General features: G+C 38.1%; 1 protein-coding gene across 1 annotated transcript in view; it reads right to left on the reverse strand.

Moving 5' to 3' along the window:
• The window catches only part of SCFD2 (sec1 family domain containing 2), a 194,541-nt gene that overhangs the window by 128,757 nt on the left and 39,012 nt on the right, over positions 1-26,772 (reverse strand). The window contains exon 4 of the mRNA XM_013172764.3: positions 12,915-13,090. Coding sequence (XP_013028218.3) covers positions 12,915-13,090 — 176 coding nt within the window. The remainder of the gene's footprint in view (positions 1-12,914; positions 13,091-26,772) is intronic.

Below are 26,772 nucleotides of genomic sequence, written 5' to 3' on the forward strand. Positions count from 1 at the left end.
CATGCAAATGTTTTAAAAACAAAAATATGTAAATTATTTTTAGTTCTTCAGGACAGAAAAACAGGTCACCTGGTCATCCACGAGTTGCTGTTTCCATTGTCATCTGAGAGCCCATCTGGGTGAAATATGTTACTCCCTGTGTGAGACAGCAGTCTAGCTTTTGTATTTTTGTATGGGAAATTGAGTTCCTGTGGCACTACTTACTGAAAACATTCAAGAGTTAGAAGATTTAAAGGTATCCTCTGCCTCTACATACTTTATGAAAATAAAATTCCTATGAACAGCACATGCAGGAAAAAGACAAGATAACTAGATCCCAGCAAGAGTGCTTTACTCTATCTCAGAACTGTCTCCTCTTTGCCTTATAAAATGGAAACAGCATGAGAAAGGGCACACGCTTCATGCTTATCTTTACTCCACTAAGTCCACATATCAGATACTAAAGAGTATGTTCATTTTCCAGCAGTGATCACTACTAAGAGATCTTGCTCAGGCCATGGATAAAACACAAATGCACACGGCGATATGCTAGGAAACAATTAATTTCACAGAGGTAACCAAACCATTTGCAGATGCTAACAACATTGGGAGTTCAAACTGATAGCCTTACACAGGCTGAACTCAGAGAGGAAAGTTTCATCAGTGTAGCCTGCAAACCTTGGACAGAATCAGAACCTGAAGCAAAACATTGAAGTTCTGCATCCTTCTTGTATATTTCTCAGCTGTTATGGCCCCTGAAATGCATAGGGGCTTCCCTATGTACGCATTGGTTGCCAACAAATGCAGTCAGCCCCCTACCAATTAATTGTTGGCACACGTGCTTTCAGTACATTCAGCCTCTTCCCTGCAACAAACAAGATGGAACTAAACCCATATGCTCACAGTGCAAAACCGTTAGCCTGCATCAGTGACTGGCGCTCCCCTGAAGTAGCAGCTTACTTCTTCGTGCATCTGCTGCCATCTCTGTGGATGCAGTGAAAAGATGCATAGGACTATTTCCCTCCTGCAGTAGGCAGATTCGATTCTCAAGCAGCATTTTTTTTTATTATTATTATTTTTTTCCCTAGGGACAGTGGAGAAGCATCATAAATTTTCTAACAATTCTGGCAAAATAAAACCTCTCACCAAGATCTCTCACTGGAGAAACGGCAGATAAGACGACCCAGAGAAGGTGCTACCTGGGTTGTTCTAGAGCTCTCTAGAGCTACTGTGGAATACAGGATGCTTGAGCATTGTGTATTGGCTCCCTGAGTATTTCTTTGAGTAATTCCAAAAATGAAATAACCTGGACAGAATATCCATCTACAGACTGGGCAAAAACCTACACGGAGGGGAGGTAGGCTAATTCATCCAGCTAAGGGTACTATTAATTATAGAGAATGATTCTTGGGTAGTGCTTCATGATACCAAGATATTTTTTTTCCTAATTATTATTATTCTGCAAGTAGAGACTTTCCGAATTTTCTCACAACCATGCCTGTTAAAACAGATGCACCACAAACGAACAATTTTTAAGAGGTAGTTTCAAAATGAAAGAAGTAATACAAATCAGACCAGTGGGAGTCTGCTCACCAAGCACACCACAGCCCTTTTCAAAGTTTCTGTGAGTGAACAAGCAGCTGAGGACCCACACCAGCATCTCTTGGGGAACTTTTATTGTAATCACATTCTATTCCTATTGAAAACTGAAAAACAACACTCTGGGCAGACACATTTAATAGCTACAGCATTTGATAACCTCACCTCATACACTGTCTACACTTTCTCAAATTTAACTGCATTATCTTTGTTCCTCTGTGGCAGAAGAATACCGCTTTAAGAAATTCAGGGTCAACTAGAGATTTAAAAATAATAATAATAAAAAAATAAAGCCTTATTTTATCAGAGAACAACCCTTCTCGACTATAAAGGAAAGGCAGCACTAGCAAGAGAAGGTAAGTCAGACAAAACTTTGGAGTATGTCTGAATGCTTTTCTGCCTGCAGCTTAGCAGCTATTTCACTTTCCCTAGACTTGGGCATGGGTAGGGAAGAAATACCAGAAGAGAAACTGATGGACAGGATTAAGTCATATTTGGTGAGTTTCTCATCTCTGGCACATTACATATTCCTCTTCTCTTACATACATCCCCGAATTTCAAAATTAAAGATTTTGAAAGTTTTCTCTTCCCCAGGCTGAGGCCCAGACTACTTATCTGTTACCTACATTTCACTCTCCTGAGGGATAAGCCTACATCGACCGGACAGTTCTGCAGAATGGCAATGATTTATGGACTAAGCCATTTATTTATTGTAACTACAACCATATGTTTTAACCTGCTATGAAATTATGAAATACTTCCCATCAATAGTCCAAGTTAAATTTCTATACTGAATTGCCTGTGTGAACGGGCAGTATTTCTGTACTCCAGACAGAGTGTGAGGGTGTAAATACAGTCAGCTGTATTCATGCCTTATTAGACACAGCTGCACAAATGGGCTGTCGGACTTCATTAGAACATATCGTACAAGTCACACATATTCACAGTGCCCCTTGTTTCTGCAGGCAACACGACTACTTCAGATCACGAGAACACTCACAAAACCATATTCTGGTTGTTTTAAAGGCGCACAGAGGCAAACACTGTGGGATGGGGGAAACGCATCCAGAGAGACATGGCATTTTTCCTCCTGTGCCTACCACATTTTATGAACAAAACATTCTTGCACAAAAATATATGAAAGAGTAACCACAGAGAAAACAACGCTAAAGAAGCCTTATACTAGGCAAATGCAGGTCATTTCTAGGTACAGAGCAAGTATTTCTTTTTGTGCTTTTTTGGGGAAGGTGGTGGCAAAGAAGGCAAGAGTCTTGTTACACTATCATGCCTTGTATGAGCCTTCTTGCTCCTGTGAACTAGGAACATGATGGCTAGCAGACAGCTTCCAGCATAAATCCACTTTTGCAGGCCTGTATCATGCTGACTTTAATGTTCTTGTACCCGAAGACAGTGCCATGGGGTGAAAGGGGTGGGTGCCAGGGAGGTACCGCCTTAGATCGAGAAGGTCCTTACTGAAATTTCAAGGTAACAAAAGGTAACTTAGTTGAAGAGGCATGGTCTGGAGCAAATCTGAAGAAAGGAAACCACTAGAAGAATTCTCCCTCCATTTTCCAAGTAACCTCAGGAGTGGGTGAGAAACACATACTAGTATCGAATCGTTTCTACACATAACCTGTGGGAAAGCAGAGGCAGAAATAACCACATTGATTAAATCCCAGTATCTTACACCTCTCCAAGAGGAAAGAGTTAGGAGTAGAACTTTGCTCAAGCAGAGGTAACCAGCCATCTCCAAGAGGATGCAAGGCAATGAGTATTACACGGGCAGATCTCTGACAAGCCAGATTTGATTTTAGAAATGATTCATCATCACCTCTTGCATAGGTAAAATTCCACGAAGATTTTGTTGGCTGAGTCAGCACAGTGCCTTTGAACAAGACCTGCTTTTCTAACCTCCACAAGGAGGGCTGAGTCAGCCTTCTTTACTGAAAGTGAGCAAAAGATCCATCAAGCAAGTCCATACACCTACAAGCAATGGTATCACAGTTTATAACATGAGCTATGCCGTGGCTCCATAGCTGGACTAAGCCCCAGTCAGCCTTTGCTGACCTGACAACTCCAGCAACTACCACCTTGTATTTTTCCATATCAAGTAAGCTAAATCAAATTAAGAACTTTCTTTCTTTCCTACTGTTTGCTTTCAGTGAAGAACGAGCTTCGTGACCAAGAACGGATGATGCAGACGGCGTAAGAGCTGTGATTTGAAGGCAGCAGCCTTAACAACATGTTTGCACAGGCACATCAAGCCTCATCAAAGTTTATTTTTTTGCTGGGTGAGAAATCCCTTAGCATATTCTATGGGACACAAGACAAACGAAGAGGCTAGGCTTACAGCTAGGGGTAGTACTGTGCTAATAGGACCGTCCGCTTTCCAGAGCAGGGCTGACTTGTGCCCAGACAACCCAGACTGTGGGAAAAGCAGCTCGGTGCGTGTGTACAATGTGCCCAGAATGTCTGTGATCCAAGGAAGTGTGTGCGCCAGGGGAAGGGGAAATATGCAACTCATTAAGGTGGAGACACGGAGAGAATGCGACATGGCAGCCCCACTGTTAATTTTGGATATCGCCCACTGTAAAGTTTTCATTAATTTTTGGTTGTGTTATTTCTCCACGCTCTCCTTGACAGTTCGTAGGAAATGATCAAGTATATCCTAAAAAAAATGAGGAAAACTAAGCGGACAGACTAACGTAATCTCACTCAAAGCCAGAGAGTTGTAGTGCTGGCACTATCAAACTGGTTTGCAGATAAGAGATAGGAGAGATTGCGTATTGCCCTTGAGATAACAACCACAACGATACGCAGATCCTATGAGAAAAGGTCTAACAACAAGGTGCTGTGCACTGTGGTGTTGATTTCACCTGGACTGTAAAAATAAGTCAATGCTTATTTCCTTGAAGACTATAACGTAATTAGCGAGAACAGACAAAACCCAAAGGTAAAAAATGCAGCCCTGCTCTGAACCCATAGTAGGGGCCAAATCCAGTTAAGAGTATTAGCTAAGAAAGCTGACATATAATCTTCAAAAAAAATCCTGCTTTTCTAACCTAGACTGTAACAAGCTGAGTGGGAAAAAATGCACTTAACAAATCTTTTTATCCAAAAACATGGGTGTCACGATGAACAAAACTGCAAAGCAAGGCCTTAGGGGGAGTACACAGCAGAAGCTTTGCATCCCAGAGCACAATCATCCATGTAACAGTCAATGGTGAGTCTTTCAACACGTTGGTATTACACCTCTCTGTAGCTCCTCCATGTATACTGATAGGGACTGAGGGCATCTGCTTTTTGGCCTGGTTAATGTCATTTACAGCAAGTAAACAGTTAATAGTACATTTTCAGGGGAAAAACCACAGAGGAGGAAGAACAGCAAGTGACAGGCAGAGCCACGGCTGTCTCCAGTGTCAAACGTTCGTACCAAGTTGAGCGTCATCCTACCCGTATAGAGAACAGCTACAGATACCAACAGGCATGGGATTCCAACATGCATCTCAAAAGAAAACTGGCAAGAAAAAAACCTGAATAGTTTAAACTTCTAACAAAATTGTGTGTGCGTGCGTGTGTGTGAGTGGTAGTGGTTTTTTGGTTTTGTGTTTTGTTGTTGTTCTTTTTCCTCCCAAGAGCCGGCTCCCATTACAATTATTTATATATTAGGATTCTTTTATAGCAAGTGTTTTATCTTTGTACACAGAACATTAACTTAACAGTTCCCATTGCCTTAGTATGCTTAGCCTCCTCTCCCCACTAGGCTTTTTAAGTTTTATTGGTGTGGACGTTTATTCACTTAAGAAAGCCACTTCTTTATTAAATGCTAATTTTAGAGTCTTCACGTGACTCTTATCTGGATATAAAATATTTGCTCTTTCAGAAGATGAGGAAGGGAGGTTTTTGCTTTTTAAATGAGAGCCACAGCAGCAATACTTTGCAATTTTTCAGACCAAACACAAACACATTTCTTTGACAAGAATACAAAAAGATATTCTTAACTCCCATGTGATATGGTAACCCCACTTAAGATATTTTAACCCCCTGTCAGCCAGAGCTTGAAAAACTTTAAACAGTTTTCTTTCAGCTGATTAATACATTGTGTCAGTAGAAATAGTTCTTCTATTGAACAGAATAGCTTCTGTTCACTCTAAAAGGATTTAATGTTAAAACAATTCCTACCTGTATTTTATTTTGTTTGCAAAGTAGTCTGCCAAGAACATTCTATGCACAGAAAACTAGTGTGACTAGAAGTATACTATATAAATGATATATTACATATTTTATATTTTATATAATTACAAATAATTATATATAAAAATATACATATAAAAATGCCTAAGGATACATACATTCTGAACAAAACTAGATGGAATGTCTTAATTGTGGCACATCGAGCTTGGGAAGCAGTCCATAGCTGACCTCCCTGAGAACATGGAATACGAATTGTAAGCCACAAACTCCTCTGCTATAGAATACCAAGTGTGATGCACAAACCCAGATACACTCCAAACTGCTTGTCATTTCCACAAATTCAGGCCACTGATTTACCTGTATTGCCGTATCACTGAGTTGCCTCCAACAACTTTCTGTTTTAAAAAAATGCTTTAAAAAAAAACCAAACAACTAATTGATTTTTAGTTAAAAACAACTTAGAGTATCATGAACACTAAAGGCATTGAACAAGTAAAAGAAATGAACTGAGAGGCATACGAGGCAGAAACACTATTTTGGGGCTTCTATATAACAGTTATTAAGTGAGACCATGAAGTTTGAAGTGAATTTTATGTAGAAAAAATACTTTGAAAGTTAAAAATATGACATGTATACAAGCAGAATCCAAATGAGCTTACATGTTCTGGAATTGACTCCCAGTTTAAATGGAATAAGCCCAACAAACAGATGGTGCAGTAAGAACTTACTGTAAATAATTTGGAGGCTTAAGCAGGTATTTGCTGAAGGACTATTTTCTCTTCAGACGTTATCAACAAATTATATTTGATCCTTTAGCTGTGTAAGACACAATTGGTATCAGTGTCCAAACTGCAATCTCATTAAAAAAGTACCAAATTCCAGAGGATGACCTTTGCTATCAGCATGGCACTATGCAAGACTCCCACCAAGGCAATTCATTCCATATGTAGCTTTATGTTATGAATTGACTATGTGTTTTTTTTTTTCTCCCTTTGAATAATATCTCTAATTACAGACAGCTAATGTCATGGATCCTCTTTCCAAATGCTGTTAAATATCTCTTCTAAAAAGATTTATCAACCAACATTGTAGGCCACCAGAAAGACAATTTATTGAGCTGAGTTGAGCTACGTAATTATAAATTACATGTAGACTAAAGCAATATAAATAATAATAACAAGGAATGTTACTGATCTTAATCTATTCAATGCAGAAATAAAGCTCCCACTACAGCTGAACTATGAATCACTTTTGCAGAGCAAGAGCAATTAATCCAAAAGCTTTTCTATTTCCTCTCTGCTCTGCATCAATCTGCTTGCTTCAGCAGCCCTGAAGCCTATGCTTAAGCTTTTCGTTTACACCAGTTTAGAGTCAAACTACCATCTAGAAAAGTCTAGAGGTCTGAAACCTCCAGTGAGTTCTGGGCAGGGAAAATCCACTAGACGTCTTATAGCTTCCAAATCTCTTGGCACAGAGTCCCGTGCAGGCATGCATATTTGAACAACACCTATCATATTGTGCAATATCCAAAAATGCAAGTAAATAATAATGTCATCTTTGATTAAGTAATGCATCTTGCCTACGCTGCATTTGTAAAAGACAGTAAAAAAAAATCAAGGCACAGGACAGAATGGTTATCAATGCCCAAGGTATTACATCTTGCTACTGAAACACTAACTGCAATTTGAAATATTCAGCTGTATTGCCGTTTTTTTTCCACTCCTCTTTTCTGAGTTTGCATTCTAATATTCATAGGAGAAAAAATGATGTCATTTTATTAACCTCATAACCACTTTAAGCCAACAGAAAAATAAAAACATTGGAATGACCATCTGGCATGAAGTTTCTGTTTCTCTTAAAAACAAGTCTGTATTTTCTGTTTCTCATGACACTACGGACAAAAAACAAGTCTTCTGACAAATTTTACAGCACCAAAAAAGAGAAAATAGAACTATAATTAAACAAATCTAATTATATTTGAACATTTAAACATGAAAATAGTATCCCGTCAGGAGCTCTCCATGTAAGTATGCCTATGTAGCTTCCACCATCAGAATATTTGACCTACTTATTTTATCACCAGAAGCTAGTAAAAACTCTGGATACTTTTGATATATCATTACATTTTCTTTCCTATGATAGCACAGATTTGAAAAACAAACAAAATAAACTTATCTAAAAAAAATAATTAGCAACTCATCCTTTAAAACCAAGGAAGTTAACTTCAGAAGTTAATACCTTTGATAGATATCTCTCATTCTATACTGAATTCATGCTTAAGAATTAATTTGATATAGTTATGTGACAGCCCATCTTGTAAGATCTAATCAAATCATTGCTTGCAAATTGACATTACAACACTGTTTTTCTAAGCAGTCAACATTCCTGAGAGAGACTAGAAATATAACAGTAACACACTATTGAACTAGCTAGGCTGAACAAAAGGTCAAGTCCAAGAGGAACAGGAGGTGGCTGCGCGCATCTTCATGTCAAATCAGTGTCATCAATGCCGTCCTGCTAGAAACACGTCATTTCCAAACTCACTGATGACATTTCTGGTGCCATGGCTGGGAAATGCTATGTAACCACTGGCCAGCTCAGGAAGGCACTCACCTCAGACAATGAAAGGAGTCAAAGCTTGGAGGGGACTTGGTCCCAATTCAAAGGGCTTTAATTCTGAGAAGTTAAACAATTCGAAGAGGTGAAAGCTGAAAGGATTTTAGCTGGATGTGAACCATAAAGTTCATTTAGCCAACCAACGCAATGTAGTCCCCAGTATACACTCTGCTTTTTCACCTATGGAATGAAACTTTGAACATTTTGGAGTGTCCCCCTAAGTGCTGAAGCTATCTAATTCTCCAGTAAACTGTGAGCTGCTGGTCAGCAGGTATAACATCTTTCTGCCACAAAAAAGCCCCAAGAAGCAACAATCCCCTCCCCAACACTATAATGACAATCAACAAAGAATCAACAAAGAATTGGTTCTGGTACATCTGCAGTTTTAAAACGAAGTTTAGCCAGACATCTCAAAAACCAGAACGTCCTCATCCTAAAGAAGAAACACCCCTTCTCCATTCTTTTCTGGTCAAAATAGCTCTTTGCTTTCAATAGTCCTGGAACAAAAACCTGCCTGATAAAGTATGAGCTGTTTGTAAGGAATATAGCAAAGAATACCAATAATATTATAGAAGACATTTTTCTTTTAGTCTGACTTCTTACTACTCATTATATGTTATGGAAAGCAACAATTATGTAGGCATCTACACCAGAACTTTCTACTGTGGGATCCAAACAGCACACACAAGAACTGGCAATTTAAATCCACTCAGCTTAATGGAAAGGTTTGTATGTAAAAACATGCAGCAGGCAATTAGCTAAGGACTAAATGCAGAACATGTTTGGTTGGCACGTGGTTCCAACTGATAGACCTGTTGGCAGAATTTGCTGCCATGCAGAAATGACAGTAATAAGAGTAAAGTTTTTATCGTGGCAGAATGTCTTTGCTCATGACAACCTACAGGAACTTGTAATCAAATTAAATCCTCCCTCTTCTGTCTCATTGCAGAGGACAGTAGTAGAATTTCACATTGCTTGGAGAAGGTCTGTTTTCTCTGGAAGGAAATACATTTCAAGTACTCCATGAGACACTTTAGAAACGGTCTGATAAACTTGCTTGCACTGAATAATCCCGAACCTTGGGACTTGAGTGGATGGGGCTATTCATGAATAGAATACTACTCAGTACGAGAAGTATTTTACTCTTAAATCTTGACAGCAAGATTATGCCAGAAGGATGCAGCCAGTTCTAAGAGGCAGCATCCCACTGGGGGACTTTCAGAGCAATTCCCTTTACAGAGGAACTGCACTTCCTCTGGGGCACATCATGCCCCCTATTCACACTGGCTGGTGCTGCTGGGTACTTTTATACTGAATGTGGAGGTGGAAATCCCTGCTCAGTGCATCTGTGAATGATATATGCTAAAAATGACAAACAACAAATATTTCTACTCTCACATTTTGTTTCAACTCCAAAGAGAGCTCTTCTTCTTGGTTTTTGTATTTCATGGGCCTCTACTGCTAAATAAACCTCCATGAAAGCCATAATTTTGAGGAGAACAGGGGATATAGCTGAACAGAGCTGAAAACTGTGGGATGACAACACTATTTCTTACTTCCTATTATCTCCCTAAAGTTTGAATCCTCACTTGAAGGAAAACAAGGCAGTCACATAGGGAGTATTTGGGAGGAAAGAAAACCTCAAGAAAAGGAAAATACTATTCAGAGAGAAAAAAAACTCAAGAAAAGGAAAACACTATGTCTTCTTGGTAAATGAAGCGTACTGTTTTAATTCACAAAACATTTTACGCTTCTGGGTAGTAAGAACTCCATAATGTGCAAGATTGAGCAGCAGAACACAGAAAAAAGTTGTGATTGACAAGATGGAACATCCTGATGCATTACTCTTAACCCAGCACACGAATCACTTTGCCTTGAGTTTAAGGCCATAATCCCATCAAAATCAAAATTTGCTCTCAGACCACTCGTCCATCCCAGTTAAGGAGAAGACCACTCCGTAGCTAGCATGTAGATATGTACAAGACATCGCAGATCTAAAAATGTAGTTACAGATCTTTAATTACGGTAAAATATCAGAAGTAGGTTACTTTCTACATCTACTGTTTAGAACTGAGTACCTGTAATACCCACTGAATATAATGAAGAATCAAGAAGGTGTTCAAAAGAGAAGGAAAATGGAAGAGGTTGTTCAGTATAAAAGATTAAGGCTTTAACGTCAGCAGTATGTGTGTTTTATGTTTGTCTTTTTTTTTTTGAAAAGCACAATGTAGGCTAAGCAGAGAATTGGGAGGCCAATCAGAGAGATTCAGTAATGAGAGAAATTCCAAAAACATGCAAATTTATTTTTGGGGGAAATCTGAGAATCCTAACACTGGCTGTTTATACTGGCTTATCTTCTTTGGCATCAGCTGAAGTCTGGCATGCATCCATAAGGGAAAAATCTAGAATTCCTACATTGCCCAAAGTCTAATGATATTTCTCCCAGTAGATCTCTCATAAACAGTTGTCCTCTACATGGTTCTAATATAGGATAGCAACAGTACTACTTTCATGTTGAAACAATTCCTTCATACTGAAGATTCCTTTAAGATTTATTATTTTAAAATATCTGAAACATAACAGTTCTACTAAAGAATTTCTCAGTAGTCCTGCTGGAATAGGTTACCACGACATTAAATTTAGTGTGGACTGCTACGTACCAACCATTCACAATATAATGTTATAGTTTTCATTTGGCTTTTTTTTTTTAATGAAAATCTCTGAGGTCTTCTGGGTCTCTCAGTATTTTGCTCTTCCTACAAGACTCTGTCAACAGATCAGGGACAGGCCATGCCCTCAAAAGCAAGTAATGCATCTCAGGCTCCATCTTCAGAATAGTCAGTAAAAGGATACATGCTGTACAGATTGTGTATTTCAAAATAATTGTTGCTTGAACTACTGAAAATGAGCATGTTCTTAAGCAACAATTATGTTAGCCTAGAAGGTTTGCTTTGGCTAACATACTTTACCTTAATATGATGTGTGGAAGGCAGTGGGTATGATCTAAAGCTGTGTACAATTATAAACGGTTGTTATACATTTCTTTTTTTATGAAACATATAGTTTGGTTGTTTTTTACCTCTGTTTTTCCCACTCCCTGCTGATTTGAGGCATGTTTTTTATAGGCAGTTGTCTGCTCTTGTGAAAACAATGCTGAGCTTGCAGCTTTATTTTGATTCTAACACTGGACTGGAATGGATGGAACTTACACAGCTTCTGAGAGAAGACAGCTATGTGACATGAGTCACTGCAACAGAAAGAAGGGGACTATGGGCTGTCAGTCCCATGCTCTACCGTCCAGACAAAACAAAGAATGGCTGCAACAATGCCTTTTACCTGATGTGGGTTTTTTATTTTTATTTTTTTAAATAAACAAGGCTGCATATGTTACTCAAAAATATTTCAGTCTTTGTAAAAGAGAATAGTTGTTTTTTGTTTTATTTTTATTATTATTAACATAGATAAGAACTTGGTACTAAAGTCGTGCATTTTTCTCCCCTGAGCGTCCCAAATATTCACTGACTACAGAGCTATAAAGCATGGTCTGAGTCTTCTCAATGAATCAGAGATTATGTACTGCTGCCAGAAATCACATGAAAGGTTGGGTTCTTGGTTTGTCTGCAACATCTAGACAAAGGCAGTTGATCTATACCAAAGAAATATCTATTTTTTGTTGAATTCTACATGATACACTTATTTAAGGCTGACTCTAACTTCATTACAAGTTACCTTGTGAGGACTTGCTTCTTGTTAAGATTTCACAAAATGGTTCCTGCAACGTGACTGCAGAAGCAACAGCACGGGCAGGAAAGTGTTGAGCTTTTCCTTAATTTTGCAAAAATTACCTCTATTAGGTTCTTTGAAAAACTCCTCCTTTGTTCAGTACATCTCCAAAGGTTACTAGGATAGAGTTCAAAATACCACTAGCTCTTAATTTCCCAAGAGAAATCCAAGTGTAATACAAAAGGCTATGTCAATATTACTGTGGCCACCAACAGGATGCTGTAAAAAACACGGCAGTGGGAGAAACAGAGAGATGATGTTTGTGAGCAAAAGAAATCTCACTCTCTTGTGCACGGAATTTGCTACTGTGTTTACATCTGCTTAGTAAATTACACAAGCCTTACACTCACATAGTAAGGAACAGTCTTCTCTGCATTTGATTTGGCACATTACCTTCATGTCTTCAGACAGGTAGTAATAATCATCATTACCTTACTCAGTGCTAAAATTTGTATAACCTTGAAATTTCATATAGATATGAACAATCCAAATTGGGTGATGGTTTTATGTACTTCATCTTTAACATTTAGCCTTTTGTTTCTAGAATTACTCCAGAACAAAACTATAAAAGATTTACTATCTAAGTTCCCATTCCTTTTCCATTCTAAGGATAAATAGCAGCTTTTTTAACAGGACATCCTACAAACTTCATAAAAAAAAATACAAGCTACAGAATTCAATGGGAATTTAAAAAAATATAACATTTTTACTTAAGTAAAAAAAAAAGTTGACATAGTACATACCTGCAGAAGTAATCTCTCAAAAGCTAGAAAGTTGTCCCATTTGGAAATCTGGGGGTGTTTCAAAGTCTGGACTGTAGCCAGCACAAGCTGTAGAAGACCACAATGGTTCTCCAAAGCTTTGAGATTATTTTTGAAAAGCTGGATGTATGAGCTCAGTTGTTCTGGGGTGACTCTACCTGTGGACAAGAAAACAGAACACAACATTTAGTGGTAGCAAATACTGATAAAGCCACATGTGAACCTAGATTTTAAAATGACAGTGAATCAGTTATAGAGAACTTTGGAGGCTCTCTCCACTATGGGCCAGATCCTAGCCTCATTGCACTCACTGGGAGCTTTAGATGGCAGAAATAGGTCAGGATGCTTCGTACACAAATTGTGGCTTAAGAGATGCAGTAAATGCTGCCTAATTTCATCCATTATCTGAAAAGAAACAACTCCTGCACCCCTACATTGGCCTGTGAATCTCTCCTTAACAAAAGCACATAAGGTGAGTCATTCAGGCCACAGAAACACTACAGGATCAGCAGTTATTCCACTAACATTAAAATGTCATCTAAACTCTTCAATTTGTATTTTAGAAGTGACATTTCACCTGCTCCAGGGAGAAGGGGACACTAATGCCCCTGGGAGCTCATTTTCAAAGAGGAACGCCTGTAATGTCTCATCTAACCTAGGAAAATTATGACAGGTGATTACACACACCATCCATACACAAGGAAAAATGGTGTCAAAACACCATCCTAATTGCAAGTCTGGACCATAGTCCAGGCCAGGGCTGTTTCCTGGTTTCTGGCAGCCTCTGCCAGTAACAAGTCATCTTCTTCAAGCAAACCAGAGCTAAAGAGCAGGGATATGTGAGACGGAGTGACGAGAATCCTTAAACAGAACAAGCTTTGGTGCCAGGAAGGCACTAGGCTAGGCTGGTGCTAGACGTTTCATGTCTTACACCACTCTGATCATTTTATTTGGTATATTTTCATCAGGGAAAGATCTCGTAAGACTACCACTGTGTTTCTTCTGTGCATTTGGTTATTTCATCAATTTACAAATCTCTCCATCTGCCGCCATCCTTTCAGCATCATATAAGTGGTGAATAAATGACTCCACCAGCGAATCGATGCTGAAAGCGCTTTCTCTTAGCTTCAGTGTTACCACAGGCAGTCTTTGGAGGAGCATTTAGATTAGGGAAAGCTGCTAAATAAAACAAAAACACACAAGGTCTTTATGTGAATTTTAACGGAGAGCATCAAACCGAAAAGTCAGCAAATTAACACACAAATCAAGCTGACACCGCTCAGTAGGCCCGAGAGCTGACAAAAGGCTTCTACGGTTAGTCCGCATAGGCTAAAATAGCAACCACTGCCATGTGTGTTTTTAGACTAAACACTGGAGCTTTCAGTCTTGTTTTATTTCTTTTAAAGCTGTGTCAGGCAGATTTACATGGTGATTTGAAAATGTCAGCCCATGAGGCCTTGCAGCATACCTTTGATAATGACTGCATTATTACCTTTAGCATTCATGATATATAGCAGCATATTCAAAAACTGATAACTTGCTTCAATCGAGAAAACATGAAGTTGCCTCATACACAACAGTAAAAATGTTTCAAGACTTCTGATTTCAATTTTAAAAAATAATTTTGGGAGTTTTGTTCCATGTTGTTCCTTGTGAAAGTGAATCCACATGCATCGCTGGATCAGCCTAGGATCAGTTCAGCACCATTTTAGATAAACACTGAAATACTTTCCCACCCTCAGAGTACCACCAAAAGAAGGTCCAACACATGTAAATATAAGTGAAATCCTGACCTTAGTAAGTAATTAACAAAACTTACTGGCATCGAAGAGTCCAGCATCTCATTTGTAATATTTACAATATCCATGGAAATGCTCAGATCCAGGGTTCAAAAGCTCCAGCCAATTTCTACACAGAAATCTCCCTGGACAGCTGTTTGATGCATATAACTATTCCAGTAGATGAGGAAAGGAATTTAAGAAAGTCATTGGTGGTACTCAGCAAATAAATTACTTTTTCTGAGGCCTAAATCCTCACCACCTTCCCTGCTGCTTGCTCACAGGGGGAGATTTCAGCACAAAGCCAAAACCAGACTAAATTTAATCTAATCCCACCCCAATCATCCCCTCTGCTGCTGCCCTTTCTTTTTTAAAGCCCCTCTGCTGCTTCAAGTCCTTTTGTCTTGCTATGTAGTACACATCTCCTATGAAATCAAAAGGAGACGGATGACAACTACATCTTCATGTTTCAACTGTTCTTTTGTTCTCCTAAAGCAAATCCAGAGATTCAGAGGCAGGAGATGGCAACCACAGGCGGAAAGGACTGCAGCAATGCTGTCTTGCCTTGCTCCCACCTCCTCTTCATGCTCCGTTGTGGTCATGCTCCGCGACCCCACACCTACACAGCGTCCAAATGTCTGCGTGGGCACAGAGGTCTGATTCATGAGGACTGTGTTACGCTGTAGTTGGTCATCTTTTAATTCCAAATTGTGGGAAGAAAGAGAAGTATGACCTCAACTTCCCCTAAGGGATTTTAAAGGACTGATAACCTTTCTTGCACAAACACCAAGATTCCATACTGCCTAAGAAGTAACCTTTACCATTAAAATAGTGTAGGGAATGAGACTGGATGTTACAGGAGGAATGAAGTCTGGATGTCACACAAACATGATAGACTAGGTACTAGCCTCACTACTGAAGAGCCAGTTTTCTCCTGGAAACGCTGAAAGTGAGCGTGCTGAGGCAGCTCTGCACATTAGAGATCTGATAAACTGAGGATAAAAAAAAAAGGAAGAGGTAACAGGGATATAATAGGATCCAATCCTGTCACTTGGGAAAGGATGACAAAAACAATTCTCATCAGGGTAGAGCTAGAGAGTATTACTGAACCCAGGTCGCACGTCGATACATACAGGGATTTCTGGGATAATGTTGAATTCATGAAAATTGTCTCGATCAGGAACATCAAATTCCAAGATAAAGAAAAAAAAAATAAAAAAAATAAAAGTGGTTACCCAAACACTACTGGATGCAAAAAACAGATTCCTTCTATAAATAGTCACTGAGACTGTTTTAGATTTACCCATGAAGACCAGCGAGGCTTGTATATGAAGAAACCATTCAGAGAAGCAAAAACCTATAAAGTTATCATGATATAGTTTTAACTGAGTTTAAACCAAATTAATTCAAATTTAAACAATGAAAGAATTAAGGGAAATCCTATAAGATTAGAATTAGGCACTAAGAAACACAGGGAAAGAAGCCAAGCTTGTTTAGAGCTTGTAAAGGAAATTTGATAAACCATAAAAGTTACACAGACAGATTAAAGAAGGAAGAGAATAAAGGTTTGTTTTCTGTTGGCAGTATGCAATGATCAAGACATGACCCAGGAAATAAGTCAACTATTCTGCCCTGGGTTTCATGCCACAGTGCAGTGGGAAATGACCAACGACAATGAGGTCATTTCAACAAGGTTACCATATTAGAACTTAAAAAAAAAAAACACAACAACAGTTTAAGTCAGGTAAAGCAAAGCAAGTTCTGAAACAAGTTGCACATAAAACAAATAGCCAGCGGTAAGACTCGTACTAAACCTACCACATCAACTAGATCAGAAAATAAAAATATTTATATTTAAGAAATGGTGAAAAATAGCTACCTTACTAGTCTGATGACAGCAGTATGAAAAACTTCAGGACAAGCATTCAAAAAAACCACACATTACATTCTAGAGGAAAACAGGATAAAGTACATTTATCAAAGAATACCATGTCAAAGTGATATGTAACCTATTTTCTACGCAGAACAAATGAATTAATTATAACTCACATGGATTTAGCATAGTATTTACTACAATATAAACATATTTAACGGAGGAAAGATTAGGATTAGAAGTATTGTAATATACCTAAGAAACTTCCAGAAGTAGATGGCAAAGTACCAGGCATACAAAAAGAAAAGATTTTAACTGGAGCTTGGTAAAACGAGACTGTGTGCGCACACATGTACACATAGTACAGATTTGGGTACCAAACAGTGCCAAATCTGGTGCTGTCACAAGGCTGTGAAACATTACTAATACAGAGAAAAACAGAAGGGACAGCTGAATTGCTTTTAGCATTGGAAAAACATACATGGGATGAAATCTAACAGTTCAAAGTACAAGATTCTGCATTTTGAGGCTAGGAGTTGTAGTCTGCTGTAAATTGGAAGTAACAACCTGAAATGACACAAGAGATTAATAATGGCTAGGCTTCCTCATCCAAAAAAAAGAGTATGAAAAATGGTTACATCAAGGGTCAACTCTGGTAATAAAATCAATGGGTACAAATAATGCATGAATCTATTTGCACAAGACATTAAGAAGCATACTGCTGAATCAATCAATTTTCCAGTGCTGGAAACAAGAGTGGAGGCAAACAATTTTAGCTTTTTATAAGGCAGGGCTTGACAGGTGTATAACGAGCAGTTGCATAAATGCTCACAAGACTGAATGCAATACAAATGGCCCCCTTCAAACCTTCACTCCTAAGGTAACTGATTTGCAAACATACTGGGACATACAGACTTCAAATTCCACCTCCAACTTTTCAGATTTAGGGCAGATCCCAAAAGAACTACAGAGCACTTTGCCAAGTTTTTAAATTATAGAAGTGGTACCTTATATTAAAAAAATTAACAGTCAACACAAATGATTTTTTTGTTAATTATGCAGATAGCAGCACTGAAAACTAACATATGCAACGCTATACCACATAGAAAATACACAGTTAATACCACACTCACAAATGATGTGTTCTGACTGAATGGAAGCAGCAGTTCTAGTACGGTTGATCGTTTAAGTTAGATACACTGAGGCAGAAATTACCAGCAATTTACCATATTAAAGATCTGACAAAAGTCTAGCTTTCAGTAGTAAAAGTAGCCCGAGTGGGACAGACAGACTTTCACCTCAAAAGTTAAACAAAATGTGAACTAGACAAACTGCATGTATAGACATCAAGACACAACTCAACACTATGACGTTTTTCCACCTAAAATTAATGCTGCAGCGTATGTAGTATAATGCAGGCATCACTTCAAAAAATAATTATTTTTCAAGATAGATTTACTAGTAATTTTTTTAAAATGCAGAATCCCAAAGTATTTTTTTTAACGTAAAGATTTACGGATGAACGAGGTGTCTAAAGAGCAAAGGTCAGAAATACCAATGCGCTGTTCCAAACATACAGTCCTTCTTTCTTCATCTAACACTTAGTTAATTATCTCCACAGGGACAAGAAAACAAGTAAAGAGGAAAGTACATTTTGTGACCAATTGAATAAATAAGAGGATGCTTTTCCAAGACTACAGGAACCGCCAAATACGCATAGCTTTAAAATTAGTTCAATTTCATGCGAGAACACTGTTCGAGTTTCACTGGCTGGAGCACTACTGCTGAGGTCCATTTTTCACTTGACAGAGCCCCGAATAAGAAATTATCTTGGAACACATATGTTCACAGACTAGACTTTTTCAAGGCTGAAAAATTCCAAATAAACTGTTTTTTTATCCATAGTTTTAGGAATATAGATCTGTCCTTCCCAGTAGCTTGCCTCTGTTCACATCCAATGCCGGATACTCCTGAGGAATGTAGAAAGATCTCAAAATCCACGAGGCCAATTGGGCAACAGTGCTGCCAAGGGAGTTTGATATTTTGCAAACTGAGAGCAATTTAGTAGGACAGATGACGCCCCTCATGGCTCCACATTGGTGTAATTTCCAGATGTTATTCTTATTAACACAACATGTTTTTGTACTTCTTCATGAATTTCAATATCACTCTTTAACAGCAAGTACCATGAAAATAATTCAGTCTCAGTCTTTGGTTAGTTAATTTCAAAAGTCACCCAGTCCTTGAATTGCTAATAAAAACGAGAAGAACATCATCTACTCCCTACTTCGGAGAGACGGAAAGTAGGCCAGGATGGGATACTGTCTGACTTCTCCAAAGGAAGGCTCCGGACCCGAAGAGCACTAAACCTTAGAGCAGACTGAAAGCAGATGTGACAGGCTTATTTCTAACAGCGTATGCTCATCTCCCACAAATACAAGCCCTTCTCCTCTGGGGCTGATGGTCACCTGTAGCCTTCTTTCTTTCACAACTGCGGGAGCAGCAGAGTGATGGTCCTTCAGGGAGGCAAGGCCTCTTGCCTGTCACCCATCTGAAGGTGTGTAGACCCAGGGCGTTTGAGGACATAGGTGTAGAAGGGTGAATTCTTGGATGAGGGAGAAAGGGTTGGAGTGGGAAGTTGCAGTGTGGATTTGTGGGGCCAGAGTGTATGGGAATATGAGGTGAGGGTGCCTGGTTCAGAAACTGAAGATCTCGAATTCTTTATGTCACTAAGCTGAAGGAGGCATGGGACCAGAAACCCACTTCACCCCACACGTACATACACAGTTCTGTGGTAGTGGAAGCTGCTGCCATCACTGTTACCATTGACAGAAAACAACTATCAGTTCTGACACTATTTTCAAAATTTTTACATAAAACAAAAGGCAATCAGTTAAGTGGGAGAAATATAATTAAAGAACTCTAATAATCATGTTTTTCAGTTCTAAACACCTAAATGCAGAAGCCTATGTATGGGCCCAAGTTATGATTTATGATTCCTAGATTATCTAGGGTTTCCAGTTTCCCAGCACGTTCAGAATGCTTTGACAAACAGGACTGACAACTTAGGCGTCTTGAAATGAATTAAGAATTTTGCATTTTAGTCATTCAGAGGTTTGTGTTTAAATGCATGGCCATTTGAACCCATTATTACTTTTTTTTTCTCCACGTACTCTATCATTCAGTATCCTCTTCTGACTTAATACACTATAAACAAAAACGTAATAACCATTTCTATCTGCTGACTACAATATTTCCCAGTTGCCCTCCTAAGCATCAAAACAAATCTCAGAACTGTTTGAATAAATAGGTAAAATCTTCCAGAATTAAGCATCTTAGGGGTAGCTGTCTCTTAAACTTTCAAGTGCTGACATAACACTCAGTTAAGTACTGGCATTCCAGATTTTCTCAAAGCCATTTCTTTATCTTGACTAATCTTGGACTAATCTTAATCTTGACTATCATGGTCATACTGCATTACCTTATTCTTCACCTCTTCCACCATGTTTAGTAACACAAAGCCCTAGGCCAAGTCCCAGCCAGAAGGTCGCCAGACATGAAAAACAGTAATGCTTGAAAACAGTAGTTCACTGCAACCATAAAGTGACTTGAAATCTGCAAATTTGGCTGAATCATCTGGATGCTTTAAACTTCTCACTGAAATGAAATGACTTATTTGTCTTAAAATACTATGCCCAAAGGATTTCAGGTGGCTTGTACGTGTCCTCATTTAGCACTAAGACTTATGCTTTCAGACACTGAGTACTTCATCATGTTCTTGGCTTGCTGTTCCAGTGAGAGGGAGGTCATTGTTCTTCTTTGGTACGTTATTCACAGGACTGATTATTTCTCTGATGATCTCTGGAAGACTTCTGCAGCTGAGAATACCGTAACAATCACTTTGGGCGGTAAGCAAATAAATATGCATGGAAAACAAGATGATGTATGAGTATGTACATATGTAATTCACCGTGTCTCTCGTGTAACTAGTCATCCTTTGTGAGACTGAATCATAAGGCTAAATTATGCTGGAAAAAAAAACACTCAGCAAACCACCCAGTTTTACTATATTGCCATGTTCCACTTCAAGTCAGACACTTAAGAGAACTGCAAGCACACCAGTACACACTGTATTTTTGGTTTAAATCCTTCGGCATGGGCTGTTCTCAGCGGTGCTTTGCTCCTATAGCTCTACACCATTTTCAACTATTTTCTTCAAGTTTGCCCCCCACAAACTCATTTTTTGACTAGACAGCTCTATCCTTAGCATAAATTCTGAAGTCCTTTCTGTCATCTCAAAAGATGCACGAGACAAAGTACTTAGTGCTGATATCCACAACTGCCACAGAGCTCCAGCAAAATGCAGGTGCCACATGGCTTTGCTGCGTGCCAAGCACATGCTGGAACTGGCATCTCCCAATCCTATATCCAGGATCAATTTTGCTGATGAAAAACACAGTCATTGTGGCTGACACACCCTATTAAATTAAGATATCATGGAACACATGTACAGCAAGCTGTATCTTATTTCCAACCAGTCTGCTTCCCCACAGATATAAATACCAGCAATTAAAGTAAATTTCTGTTTCTTGGACTGAGAGTGTTTTGGGTTTTCGTCCAGTTTCAAAGAGTCCTACAGGACCTCCTCCTGTTTAACAATTTCTTGATCATCACAAACATACAGTCTACAAGTACGTGGATTTTTTAAACTGTAAATACTATCATGTAGATGATGAAATTTAAACCCATAATTTCCAAAGCACTTGGTAAGACACTTCACTATTAGTTCAGCATTACATTTTCAGATACACAAAGCATCTTATCCATTGTGCAATAAATTTTATATTAAAGCAAAACACTTACCACAAAGTTTTTGTCACATTAACATTTTCTAACTTGTTGTGTGCTTCATTTAAGTTTGAGTCAAATAGTAAAACTCAATTCCTCTTTTCTGTTATCACTGTTATTTTCAATGTTTTCTAAGTAATTTAGGGATTGTATAACCATTAATGTCACAGTTCTATTGCATTTGATATAGCTGTCTGAACAAATGTACACATCTTGTTCTTTTTTGCTGCCTATCTAGATAATTCTTTTCAAGACTAAGAAAATATAATAGAAATCAACATCAGCCAAAAAAAAAAATCTTAGTGAATAAAAGAAATCTCAGGTGTTCATCTAAACAAAAATATGAATTAATCTTAGCAGAGAACAGAAGACGGCAATTCAATTGCTTCTTTTCAAGTAGTGGCATCATTAATCAGTAACTTAGAAGTGTTACGTTTTTATCTGCACCTTTATATATTTACATAAAATAAATAAATATATATCAGTTTGTTTCTAGATGTATACCTACTAATTAGTAATGGCTATCAAAAACTGAAAGAAGCCATTCAACTTTCCCTAAGCAATTTGGTTTGTTTGATGTAAAAGTTGTTTAGACTAATGTTAGAAACTCTGTTGCTCACTACAGATACCAGACAATTAAGAAGTACTGTTACTCACAGTATCTCTCAAAACAATACTAGCTACTAGTTTCTGCAAAAATAAAAATTAAAAATCACAGTTTTATCTATTTAAAAGTTAATTCACTTAAAAGGATTAACACTTGTTTCTAATTCAAAGACCTGTAACTCAAAGCTTATGCAACTACAATTACACTTACTTCCTCCACATTCTTTTCTATTATATTTTAAAACTCAAATGTTAATTAGATCAACGAACAACCTATATTAGTCTCAAAGGCAATTATGTGATCTGACTGTAATATCTCAAAATGTATATTTAAAAAGTGATCTTAAGAAGTTACGTAACGAGCCGTGGTCAGAAAGATCTTAAAATCAGTCATGTAAAAACCTTTGACAAGAGTTGTTGTAGAACATGGCTGTATTATGAATGGAGTTTCACATTTGTGATAATCCATTAAGCATGCCCAAAAATAAACTGGACACATTTGCAGGTAAATGCTATTTACATTCATAAGCTTTTTAACATACAAAGTCATTTCCTTACAATTTAAAGATATATAGTCTAAAAAATAAATAACGATGTGCATTTATGTTAAAACCCTGTTTCAAAACTTCACGGATGTTTATCTGTTTATCATTAATGTTTACTCCTGTTGTGCACATCATGTAAACTCTCTAGAGAAAGACCACATTGAAGTAGCTTTTCACAGTGTTTTCATTACGACAAAAGGATTTCACATTGAAGTTTATATAAGCTTTGCAGTATTACATTAACAAAGAATATAAATAATGAAATACTATATTTGCAGAACTCCTGCAAGAGCAACACAGTTCTGTTTTCTTTTAAATTTTTAATAATTATCTTCAACTCTAATCACAACCAGACATGAAAGGAGACCTGGCTACAAGTTAAATGTAAGTGTTTCGGTTTACTGTCTGTAACAAAGATTTTAATTTAAATTTTAAAATAAACTTTATCCAACAATTCCAGACACATAGAAAGACCACTGTCACCACATTCCCTTCATAAAAAAGTAACACTAGGGTTAGCCAAATAGTTCTGCATCCATGTGCCAACTGTAATTTAATCAAAGATAACATACTACCAGCATATTTCTGTTTCACATCACTGCACAGGGTTTTGTGCTTCACTTCCATCTGCTAACCGTTTCATAGCAATGGAGTGCAAAGCAAATGAGGTATAAGACACAAATATGACACTCTTTACAATTTTATTAGGGCATGAACCGTTACCCATCTTACACCACAAGAGACTATATAGCATACAGTAGGTTATTCACTAAACAAAGACATGAATACAGTAAGAGACAAAAATACCCTTACTGAAACTTCGTAAACAAACTTAACCTAGGAACTGTTATTTCTTAAAGAATATTAAGTCACTGAATAAAAATCTGAAGTATACAACAAGAGCTTAGGGTAAAACAGGATAGTTGATACTTAAGAGTCAGCTCAAACCTTTTCATTTAACTTCAAATAAATGTGGTAAGTACCAATATTACTCTTTTCTTTTTTCCTTTTAAGGTAAATTCACCTAACGCAATAGTCACTAAACAAAAACAAAAAACAAACAAAAAAAGTCACCACCTTCAACTAGACACCACAACACTCAGAACAAGTCTGAACAACTCCTTATTTTCTAGAGAAGAGCAAAAAGCCACCTACCACCACCTGCAAAGAATACCTTAAAATACTGAGAGGCAAATTTTGCCTTCACGCAAACTTATTGCAATAAAAGGAAGTATACGATCCTTTACAATGTTTTATTTTTTTTTTCTGAATATTATTCTGACTAATTTCAATGCTGAACTAAAACATCTCTGCCAACCTGTTTTGGTTAAGATTTACTTCATTTTTTGTGAAACACTTCACATTATCTGTCTCAGTCTCCTTCTCTAAATCAGAAATGTGTCCTTTAGCCAGGGGGCAGGATTTAAAGACTCCCGGGACCACTTCTGAAACCACTTCCATAAGGTGTAACTGTTGTATTTGGAGAACCCAGTAGGGTTCCACATTCCCCATTTGTTTTGTATCAACAATGAAGATGACAATAAGGTATTTTATAGGTACTCTTCCAGATAGGATGTGTAAATGCCATAGATGTTCTATCATTTTTTTCCTCTTCTCTCCTCAGTAAGATGGATTTTAATGTTGAAAATAGAAATGCACTTTATGGATCAAATTGATACTCTGCCATTAAAGATGCACCAAAAAATGCACAAGCAACAGTAGGTGAGAAGTGGTGTTTTCCCCAAATCATACAGGAACATAACCTCCTGAAAGACTATTTAAAGGAAAGAAGACACAAAGGTGAGAGACAGAAAAAAAAGAAACTAGCAAGTTGTTAAAAAAAAAAAAAAAAGAATCGTCTCAATTGTCTAAGCAGCTCTGAGATCTACAGAGCTGGGTGAGAACCTTCACCTACCTACTGCCCCATTTGTTACTTTAGAATTTTCTTCTTCCTCATGAAATATAATGAGCTGCTCCATCCTCAGTATTTCTTCGCTTCTAAGCTCATTGGTATTAAGGAGTCACCGTTTGTGTCTCAACATGGCAATATAGCTCTTTTTGATTCTCAAGCTCTTGAACAAATAAATGCAAACAACAACAGTAAGCTTCAGTAACTGTGCGTTAGATAGCCTCTCATTTTTACTTATCTCCAGTGTTTCAGCACAAGTCTAAAAAGGAGGATTAAAATGTTATTTACTAGCACAATATTTCAACATCTACGACAATTTTTCAGTTCTCTTTTCATGTGTAGAAACAGTAGCAATCAGTAAGAACATATGAAGCATTTGAAAGAAGCGTAATGTTTAGTGCAGAGTGCTCCCCAGCTGGTGATGCTTCTAAGCATCATCATCTAAGCAATGCAGAGTCGCTTATTGATGAAAAACAAGATGTTCTGCTTCTGAACATCTCTACATCTCAGCTATTTGATCACGTCCTCAAAAACAGAGAGCTTCCTGCGCAGGAATATCTTCATCCTTTTTGTTACATCTAATGAGTTAGAGATGACTTGAAAAGTTTAGTTACTTAAAACAAGCAAACAAACAAAAACTTGCACATCTGGGACTTGGAGCAACATCTTTGCTCTACACTGGCATAACCAGATGACTATGAGAAGATGGGATCTACTTAGCAAGGTGAACACTCTGATCACTCAACAGGGTTGAAACTGTGAACTTCATCCTAGTGCAACAGTGTAAGGTGAAACAGCCACAATATCAATCTCTGTCAACAGGTCTTTATGTGGTGGTGACTATTCAGAAAGGCTGTTTCATCAAGAGTTACCAGGGACACTTAACCCCCCCACTGTACTCAAAGGGTGGTTGTCCCCTGGGCATGGAAAGGCCTACAGGGAAGCCCCCCCAAACAGATCTAAAACTTTCAGAAACACTTCAAACTCTTCAAAAAACATTTAGCACTCTAAGAAGCAAAAGCCTTCCTGCCTCCAGGGGTGAATGATGCAACAAAACATCTGCTCCATTGACCATCACTGAAATTAGGAACATTTGCTTTAGGTCAAGAGTACACTTAGAGTTGTACTACGGGGAGAAATCAGGAACTCAGTACTGCAGCAGGCTGGAAAATCAAATCTGCTTGGCTAGATAGTCCCACACTGCAGAGCTTCTGTTACTTTTGCTTAGGCAAAAAGGAGACTAATTTACTGTGAGAGGAACAGCCTCACGTTTCCCTGGGGTAAGCCCTGAGGACACCAGTGCGTCCCTGGAGCAGCATGGCGAGACCCAGCAAGAATTCTGCAGGCTAAATCAGGCCCGACTCAGTCAAGTTGGTACAGGAACCCTCCCACCCCATGAAGATGCCTTGAGAGAGGCCTCCCAAACATTGACAAGGCCAGCAGTTATCCAGGTACCTATTACTTAACCAGTGACACACTGCAGAAGGGATTTGAACACCCCACAGACTGCTTTGAGCCCTGCAATACTCATCTGCCTTCTCCTCCTACATGAAGGCCTCAAACCCAAGGCTGACATTGCCTCACTCCTTGTCTGTTTCACAGCACTGGCCTAATGGTTGGCCCGGGTGGATTTTAGATATCTGAGATCAGACTTGATGATTTATCTGAAAGATGTCAATGTACCCGTCTACTTTATTATGGCTCGTTTTCTTCACTGGTAGCTTTTATCCCTAGAGTTTGGTCCAAGAATTGATGGTACTGAATCTTGAATATTGTTACATTGATCTTGTCAACAATAAACAACATGTTAGATACCATTACAGTCAAGCACAATTTATATACGTATATGTATTATTTTTTAAAAATAATTGCACATTTGATATTCTTTATATGTTTGAAGATAAGGTATTCCCCTCCATTTTCCCTTCTGCTGTAAGGTATTTTTCTAACTCAAAATATTATTTCATATCTCCAATATAAAATTCAGGAGCTTCCCATTTCTACCCAAAGAAGTTTTACCGTTAGTTCACCCCATACACATACCAGCCCATTTGAAAGTTATAGCACTCTTCTTTATCTCATGAACTCGGAGGTTTTGCTCGTTTTGTAGTGAGCTTGATTTTTAAAACCGTATTTGTACAGTTCAAATGGAAAGAAATCAAAAGGCTTTTCTTCTATTAACAAGGCCCCGTGTAACAGCACACAGCACTTTGTTTCTGTTACTACACCACTGTTTTGACTTTCATCAGTCTCCATGCCAGTAAAGAGGGACAATAAAGGA

The sequence above is a fragment of the Anser cygnoides genome, chromosome 4 (assembly GCF_040182565.1).
Source record: "Anser cygnoides isolate HZ-2024a breed goose chromosome 4, Taihu_goose_T2T_genome, whole genome shotgun sequence".
NCBI lineage: Eukaryota > Metazoa > Chordata > Aves > Anseriformes > Anatidae > Anser > Anser cygnoides.